Source organism: Apium graveolens, chromosome 5 (genome assembly GCF_009905375.1).
Source record: "Apium graveolens cultivar Ventura chromosome 5, ASM990537v1, whole genome shotgun sequence".
NCBI classification, from domain to species: Eukaryota; Viridiplantae; Streptophyta; class Magnoliopsida; order Apiales; family Apiaceae; genus Apium; species Apium graveolens.
Genome location: NC_133651.1, coordinates 9,655,166 through 9,664,917, shown reverse-complemented (window position 1 = coordinate 9,664,917; position 9,752 = coordinate 9,655,166). Strand labels below are relative to the sequence as shown.

The 9,752-nt window shown below is 32.2% G+C and overlaps 1 protein-coding gene across 1 annotated transcript; it reads right to left on the bottom strand.

The window, feature by feature from the left end:
* Positions 1-4,071: 4,071 nt before the first annotated feature.
* LOC141659775 (uncharacterized) lies at positions 4,072-5,837 on the bottom strand. Its single transcript, XM_074466703.1, has 2 exons — positions 5,685-5,837; positions 4,072-5,031 (listed from the first exon to the last, which is right to left on the bottom strand). Exons 1-2 carry the CDS (start codon positions 5,835-5,837, stop codon positions 4,072-4,074), a joined length of 1,113 nt encoding a protein of 370 aa, XP_074322804.1.
* Between the last annotated feature and the right edge of the window lie 3,915 nt (positions 5,838-9,752).

Sequence of the window (9,752 nt, the reverse complement as noted above, 5' to 3'; positions counted from 1 at the left end):
TGCTGAAAAATACCTTACTCTCAGATTGAACAGTAATAAGAATCAGCTAATTATGCACATACTAGTATAAATACTGTCAGCAAGAATATATGCGAGCCTTCCGTGGTTCCATTATTATGTTTCTTTTTCTCCACAATACTTTTGAATATAGTTGTCAGGACAAATGGAGAAATATGCTATTAGCAATGAATGGCAAGTCGAGACAGCTGCAAGACTGTTCAAAAGAATATCAAGATGACCAGCAGACAGGGTGATAAGTCTGCGGCTCTTATCTGTGAGAGCTGTGATGAAGGTAAAACTGATGAATTTGAGCCACTGTCCTCATCTAATGAAGCATTACAAGTGGGAAACTGAAAAACTAACAAGGTTGTCGTATTATATATATCCTCAATTCTCACACTTTAACAGTTAACATGAACTAGGTCTGTACACGGCTGTGGACTTGTATCTTTTTCGGCTGCATCTAAATTAGAACTTGATAATAATTAGTAAAATCTAGTATGTGTGTTAAGTTAGGAAACATATTTATTTAATTACCGATTGTTCAAGTGCCAATATCTGGTTGCACCACTGCTGAATTAGTGGTGCTGATAACTATGTATGATACTCATTGATGCTAAAATAACTATTAATAGCACCTTAATTGCAAGCCAACACATCTAATTTTAGCGTAATTTTTTACTCTGTATGTATACTGAATATTAATATTGGAAATGCAGGTTTGATGACTGCGAACTAGAAGATCTAAGGAATGTCAAGCAGCAATCTATTTCTACCAAAATACAGGTTGTTTTCAAACAGTATTTAGGTTATACTTCACAACTTGTTGATGTTTCGGAATAATATTGATAGTAATGAAACTTTATGAGCTAGGGTCTCTTAAGTTCAGCGGATATATTCATATATTTCCGAGATCAATCTTTTTCATGTTAATATCTAATGAAGTGTTGATAAATATTGCAAAGAATCATGTCAAATCATTCTAACAATATATGTAGAATGAAGTGTTAATATTCTAACGACCCTATAAGATTTTATTTGCAAAAGCCATTGCCACCTCTGAATTTGGAAACGTTTTCTTTGGGAAACATGAGAACTGTTGCAGTTGATGGAAAACTCATCAAGGTAATTAACATTTTCCTCTTCAGAGGAGAAAATAAAGAAGAATTTTTTAATTTATTGTCTTTTCTGCAACCTGGTTGCTATGCCTTTATTTTGTAAGACTGTTTGATTCACATAGAGGGTTAATAAATAAATTAGATATACCTTAGAGTATTGCTAAAATCAACAAGTATATTGAGTTCATAGGTCAAATATTTTCTTTTTGTTTCTTATTTAATTCATAGTGAAGTTTCTACTTTGAGATGTTATTCCTGTAATTATAAGCTTGCATTGCTTATTTGCTGATATGGACAAGCATATTAACGTCTTAGGTCAAGTGCTCATTTGTTTCTTGTTGATTTCAATCACAGGCCTCCGAAAATAGCAAAATATAAGGATTTAGTTTCTTGCGTTTTAGGAAACTTATCTAGTACTTACTGATTAATCATTTCTCAATACAATCTATGTTGTTTTCCTTGCGTTGAAATGCGGTTTTAGATTTGACTTGCATACATTCTTTATGTTATAAGTATTCTCGTTCTGCTTACACCATCTTGGCAGGAAGCTGTGTCATATTCTTTATATTTGAAACTAGTCCAAATTCAATTTTTTTTTGTCATTTTCACTAGATTTTTCAAGTTTTTTAATATTGAAGTGCTAAAAATTAGTATTCCAATAATTTAATCTCTAATTATGATCATATAACTATAAATAAATTAAAATTAAATATAACTCAAATTATGAAAGATTTATTAGCATTATAGGGCACTTAAACTTTTTGAGTGGGAAACTTTAGAAAATATACATAATTACATCTAAATTTTTTATTAGAAAATGCTAATTTTGGGTTCTTGGGGGCACATGTCCCCTACATGAATATCCGCCCTTGATTTGAAAGTACTTCTTATAAGTTTTCACTCAGGGGTAAACCATGCAATAAAATATTTTGCTACTATATTTTCTGGTGCAGCACCGAATGGAGTACTCAAATAGCCCATGGCCTGAAGTTGATGCTGAGCTGATGATGCTAGCGCAGATGAGTCCTGAGGATGCTGCTGCTGCAGTAGCAGCAGTTAAGAAGGCCGAAGCTGCTATTGCAGAGGCTGAAGAAAAAGAAAAAGAAGCTGAAGAGGCTGAAAATGCCGCAGAAGAAGCAAAAGAATTTTATGAACAAGTAACAAAGGAATCATGGGAAAAGAAGGCTAGACCTGGTAAAATCTCATTCATTTTAGTACTTAAAAATTGTCCAGTTTTACCTTTTTTTTTGAAAAATACCCTTTCTAAAAATTTAAGTCATTAACGGTTATTATCACCTGTCAAAATATAATTATATTAACTTTTTTAAATCCACTTCTAATCGATTGTGAATACTGAATTATATTTTTCTTACTTAAATCTACAGAGATCATGTAGAAAGAAAAAGATGAAGTAAATTAGCCAAACACGTGAATTTACTGAAAGAAAAATATTTTTGATTACAGGCGAAGTACCGATTAAAGATAAAATTAATAGCTTGTTTTCTCTGTCAAAATTGTTCATTCTGTTTTATAATACTAAGATTGTAAATAGTCACTAAAAAAGTGGTTGGAAGAATTTTGAATTTATTACAAGCTTCGGTTTATTTATTCTAAAGTTCTAGAAAAAGTGCTTGCTGTCTTTTGCAAATTATCAACATTGAACATGGGTGGAGATGTCACTTCTAATGTTGACTAACATCTCTACTATTGAGCACTATTTTTGATTCTCCTTACATATATAGAGTTTGCATACAGAGATATGTCAGAGGAAATGATAGTTTATGCTTTACAAAAATATCTAAACAGTGGTCGGGTTTATATATGATTCGTTCCTTTAAATTGTGAAAGCCTGCAAATGATTGTTGAATTGTCTAAATTATATTGTGTTCATGTTGGTCTTGATTTTACTGAAACCAGTTATCCGTGCAGTAAATGATCAGGATGCCTAATATTAATTTATTTCACCAGTAACAAGACTCGGAGTTTGAACATGCTTTCGAGTCTACACATATGGTTCCTAGGACATTTTAGTAGAAAATTAATGATACTTGCAGTTCGTACGCCATTTTTGTATTAAAATAACTATTTTTAATGACATGATTTAAATTTGTTCCGAATCTATCATTAATCTTGTAATTTGCAACGGTGAAATGTATGTGAGGTGAACTTGACAACACTACTAGAAAAAACACCGTAGACATCGGTTAAAAACCGATGTCTATGTAAAAAATGTATGATGTCTTCGCGACTGATGTTAAAGATATTTTCTCATAGACATCGGTTAAAAACCGATGTCTAAGTAATCTTACACAACGTTTCTGGAAAATTTCTGATGTCTAATTCACATTCTTGTTATCTAATTGAGTTATGTCAAGTTCAGAAATGCAATATTAGAACGATTAGGCCTATTTAAAACTATAGCACACAAGCAATATTTACGAATTAACATCGATTAAAAATAAAAAACCGATGTCTCAAACCTATTAGACATCAGTTGTTTTTAAAGAACCGATGTTAATTTGAACAATAGACATCGATTATTTTCTAAATAACCGATGTCAATTTGAACAATAGACATCGATTATTTTCTAAATAACTGATGTTAATATGATAAATAGATATCAAGTGTTTATTTTTGAATCGATGTTATTACCTTGTTTACATGCGCTAATATCCCTTTATTAACATCGAATATTAGACAATGTATTAACCACAATAGTGAAAAAGCTTAATTCTCAAAACTCAACCAATACATATATATTATTACCCAATTGAATTCAAGATCAACAAATTCTCAATGTGTACAAATAATATCAAATATGTCTATCATTCTAAACAAAGTACAACTAATGTGTAAAATCAACCATATTCCTAGTACTCAAGTCAATCCCTTTCATGCGGGCTCCAATTTTCTTTACCATTCTTCCGATCAACAAACAGATATTTGTCTCGCCTAAAACTTTTCCAAGCCTTGTGCGGCAGCAGGGTTGTCAGCAAGGTTGACAAAGCCAGGCCATTTCAATGACTCAGACTCATCAACATTGCCTTTATCTTCAACAAAATTAGCTTTCTCCTCCATTTGATTTTTTGAAGTGTGACACTCGGAAGCATAGTGACCAAAATTTTGACAATTATAGCATTTAACATTTGACTTGCCATACCTTGTTGTAACTCTTCCTCTTTCACGGCCACTTGAATTTCTTATCTCGTACAATCTTTCATACTTTTGACTTTCCTCCCTTTGTTGGCCACGACCTCTTCCTTGTCCATATAGAAATCCTCTTCCATGTCCTTGTCCAAGACCTCTTTGGCTCCTCATATACCTTCCAATATTATCTCTAAAAGATAACTTTGATTGTAAGGCTTGTTCAATTGGCTCCTTCTTTAACATTTTTTCTTCATGGGCTTGTAATGATCCCATAAGATCATCAATAGTCATTTCATCTATATCTTTAGCCTCCTCAATTGCCACAACTTTGTAATCAAATTTAGAGTCAAGTGAACGAAGAACTTTTTCAATAACACGAACATCACTTACCTCTTCTCCATTGCTTTTCATTTGATTGACAACGGTCAAGACCTTTGAAAAATAATCCGAGATTGATTCAGATGCCTTCATTCGCAAAGCCTCAAACTCGCCACGAAGTGTTTGTAGCCGAACTCTCTTTATCTTAGCATCGCCACTAAAAGAAGATTTGAGAGTATCCCAAACTTTCTTTGACGTTGTTGCGGAAGCCACTTTTTGTAACATAGAATCTTCCAAAAATTGATGAATGATCATGATCGCCTTTTGATCCTTCTTTCTTTGGGCTTGAAATTGATCTTTTTGAACTTGATGGAAATTTGCTTCATTTTCGGGCACCTCCAATCCTTTCTCCACAATTTCCCACACATCATTTGCTCCAAGGATCGCCTACATACGAATGTACCAATTCTCATAATTATCTTTGGTAAACTTTGGCATTTGCCATTGAAATATTCCATTTGCCATGATCTCCTTCTTCTTTACACCACACAAGCCTTCTTTGAAGATAAGTAGAAGTAGAACCTTTGGCTCTTAATACCACTTTGTTGGAAGAAAGGATCTCACTCAAACTCACACAAGACAATTTAGGAGAAGAAATGTATTACTTGAAAAATTACTTGATTACAAATGACTTGGTACAAGGCTTTATATAGGACTCCATAGAAAGATCTAGATAACTCTTAGACTCCAATATACATCACTTGACCTAGATACATGTATCTAGAGATTACATGTACCTACACCAATACTTTGAACATAGAAAAATATTAATACATGTACCAAGATTATTCTAGAGACTCCCACACAACTCTATTATTTTAATAATAAAAAATATATTATTTATTTTTAACAGTTGGGGTTAAAGGGATTGCTTTAAACATTAAAAGTGGAATATAGTGTAGTTTGTGCTAAATTTGTTTGAGTAAAATTTTAACTATCTTCTTTCCATATGCAAATGTGCTGACGAGCATGATTTTAACTGTTTCTCTTTCATACAGATAATACTAGAAAACAGGTCTTTGTAATCTCAAGTGGATTGCCAAAGAGGAGGATGCTTTAAAAGACGGAATACTAAGCACGGTGCTGGGAAAATAGGCCGATATTCTCAAAGACCACCAGTTGGGAAGTATCTTGGGTGCACGTTCTAATGTGGACCTCAAGGTATGATGAACTTTGCACACAACTTCTTTCATTGCTGAAAAATACCTTACTCTCAGATTGAACAGTAATAAGAATCAGCTAATTATGCACATACTAGTATAAATACTGTCAGCAAGAATATATGCGAGCCTTCCGTGGTTCCATTATTATGTTTCTTTTTCTCCACAATACTTTTGAATATAGTTGTCAGGACAAATGGAGAAATATGCTATTAGCAATGAATGGCAAGTCGAGACAGCTGCAAGACTGTTCAAAAGAATATCAAGATGACCAGCAGACAGGGTGATAAGTCTGCGGCTCTTATCTGTGAGAGCTGTGATGAAGGTAAAACTGATGAATTTGAGCCACTGTCCTCATCTAATGAAGCATTACAAGTGGGAAACTGAAAAACTAACAAGGTTGTCGTATTATATATATCCTCAATTCTCACACTTTAACAGTTAACATGAACTAGGTCTGTACACGGCTGTGGACTTGTATCTTTTTCGGCTGCATCTAAATTAGAACTTGATAATAATTAGTAAAATCTAGTATGTGTGTTAAGTTAGGAAACATATTTATTTAATTACCGATTGTTCAAGTGCCAATATCTGGTTGCACCACTGCTGAATTAGTGGTGCTGATAACTATGTATGATACTCATTGATGCTAAAATAACTATTAATAGCACCTTAATTGCAAGCCAACACATCTAATTTTAGCGTAATTTTTTACTCTGTATGTATACTGAATATTAATATTGGAAATGCAGGTTTGATGACTGCGAACTAGAAGATCTAAGGAATGTCAAGCAGCAATCTATTTCTACCAAAATACAGGTTGTTTTCAAACAGTATTTAGGTTATACTTCACAACTTGTTGATGTTTCGGAATAATATTGATAGTAATGAAACTTTATGAGCTAGGGTCTCTTAAGTTCAGCGGATATATTCATATATTTCCGAGATCAATCTTTTTCATGTTAATATCTAATGAAGTGTTGATAAATATTGCAAAGAATCATGTCAAATCATTCTAACAATATATGTAGAATGAAGTGTTAATATTCTAACGACCCTATAAGATTTTATTTGCAAAAGCCATTGCCACCTCTGAATTTGGAAACGTTTTCTTTGGGAAACATGAGAACTGTTGCAGTTGATGGAAAACTCATCAAGGTAATTAACATTTTCCTCTTCAGAGGAGAAAATAAAGAAGAATTTTTTAATTTATTGTCTTTTCTGCAACCTGGTTGCTATGCCTTTATTTTGTAAGACTGTTTGATTCACATAGAGGGTTAATAAATAAATTAGATATACCTTAGAGTATTGCTAAAATCAACAAGTATATTGAGTTCATAGGTCAAATATTTTCTTTTTGTTTCTTATTTAATTCATAGTGAAGTTTCTACTTTGAGATGTTATTCCTGTAATTATAAGCTTGCATTGCTTATTTGCTGATATGGACAAGCATATTAACGTCTTAGGTCAAGTGCTCATTTGTTTCTTGTTGATTTCAATCACAGGCCTCCGAAAATAGCAAAATATAAGGATTTAGTTTCTTGCGTTTTAGGAAACTTATCTAGTACTTACTGATTAATCATTTCTCAATACAATCTATGTTGTTTTCCTTGCGTTGAAATGCGGTTTTAGATTTGACTTGCATACATTCTTTATGTTATAAGTATTCTCGTTCTGCTTACACCATCTTGGCAGGAAGCTGTGTCATATTCTTTATATTTGAAACTAGTCCAAATTCAATTTTTTTTTGTCATTTTCACTAGATTTTTCAAGTTTTTTAATATTGAAGTGCTAAAAATTAGTATTCCAATAATTTAATCTCTAATTATGATCATATAACTATAAATAAATTAAAATTAAATATAACTCAAATTATGAAAGATTTATTAGCATTATAGGGCACTTAAACTTTTTGAGTGGGAAACTTTAGAAAATATACATAATTACATCTAAATTTTTTATTAGAAAATGCTAATTTTGGGTTCTTGGGGGCACATGTCCCCTACATGAATATCCGCCCTTGATTTGAAAGTACTTCTTATAAGTTTTCACTCAGGGGTAAACCATGCAATAAAATATTTTGCTACTATATTTTCTGGTGCAGCACCGAATGGAGTACTCAAATAGCCCATGGCCTGAAGTTGATGCTGAGCTGATGATGCTAGCGCAGATGAGTCCTGAGGATGCTGCTGCTGCAGTAGCAGCAGTTAAGAAGGCCGAAGCTGCTATTGCAGAGGCTGAAGAAAAAGAAAAAGAAGCTGAAGAGGCTGAAAATGCCGCAGAAGAAGCAAAAGAATTTTATGAACAAGTAACAAAGGAATCATGGGAAAAGAAGGCTAGACCTGGTAAAATCTCATTCATTTTAGTACTTAAAAATTGTCCAGTTTTACCTTTTTTTTTGAAAAATACCCTTTCTAAAAATTTAAGTCATTAACGGTTATTATCACCTGTCAAAATATAATTATATTAACTTTTTTAAATCCACTTCTAATCGATTGTGAATACTGAATTATATTTTTCTTACTTAAATCTACAGAGATCATGTAGAAAGAAAAAGATGAAGTAAATTAGCCAAACACGTGAATTTACTGAAAGAAAAATATTTTTGATTACAGGCGAAGTACCGATTAAAGATAAAATTAATAGCTTGTTTTCTCTGTCAAAATTGTTCATTCTGTTTTATAATACTAAGATTGTAAATAGTCACTAAAAAAGTGGTTGGAAGAATTTTGAATTTATTACAAGCTTCGGTTTATTTATTCTAAAGTTCTAGAAAAAGTGCTTGCTGTCTTTTGCAAATTATCAACATTGAACATGGGTGGAGATGTCACTTCTAATGTTGACTAACATCTCTACTATTGAGCACTATTTTTGATTCTCCTTACATATATAGAGTTTGCATACAGAGATATGTCAGAGGAAATGATAGTTTATGCTTTACAAAAATATCTAAACAGTGGTCGGGTTTATATATGATTCGTTCCTTTAAATTGTGAAAGCCTGCAAATGATTGTTGAATTGTCTAAATTATATTGTGTTCATGTTGGTCTTGATTTTACTGAAACCAGTTATCCGTGCAGTAAATGATCAGGATGCCTAATATTAATTTATTTCACCAGTAACAAGACTCGGAGTTTGAACATGCTTTCGAGTCTACACATATGGTTCCTAGGACATTTTAGTAGAAAATTAATGATACTTGCAGTTCGTACGCCATTTTTGTATTAAAATAACTATTTTTAATGACATGATTTAAATTTGTTCCGAATCTATCATTAATCTTGTAATTTGCAACGGTGCAATGTATGTGAGGTGAACTTGACAACACTACTAGAAAAAACACCGTAGACATCGGTTAAAAACCGATGTCTATGTAAAAAATGTATGATGTCTTCGCGACTGATGTTAAAGATATTTTCTCATAGACATCGGTTAAAAACCGATGTCTAAGTAATCTTACACAACGTTTCTGGAAAATTTCTGATGTCTAATTCACATTCTTGTTATCTAATTGAGTTATGTCAAGTTCAGAAATGCAATATTAGAACGATTAGGCCTATTTAAAACTATAGCACACAAGCAATATTTACGAATTAACATCGATTAAAAATAAAAAACCGATGTCTCAAACCTATTAGACATCAGTTGTTTTTAAAGAACCGATGTTAATTTGAACAATAGACATCGATTATTTTCTAAATAACCGATGTCAATTTGAACAATAGACATCGATTATTTTCTAAATAACTGATGTTAATATGATAAATAGATATCAAGTGTTTATTTTTGAATCGATGTTATTACCTTGTTTACATGCGCTAATATCCCTTTATTAACATCGAATATTAGACAATGTATTAACCACAATAGTGAAAAAGCTTAATTCTCAAAACTCAACCAATACATATATATTATTACCCAATTGAATTCAAGATCAACAAATTCTCA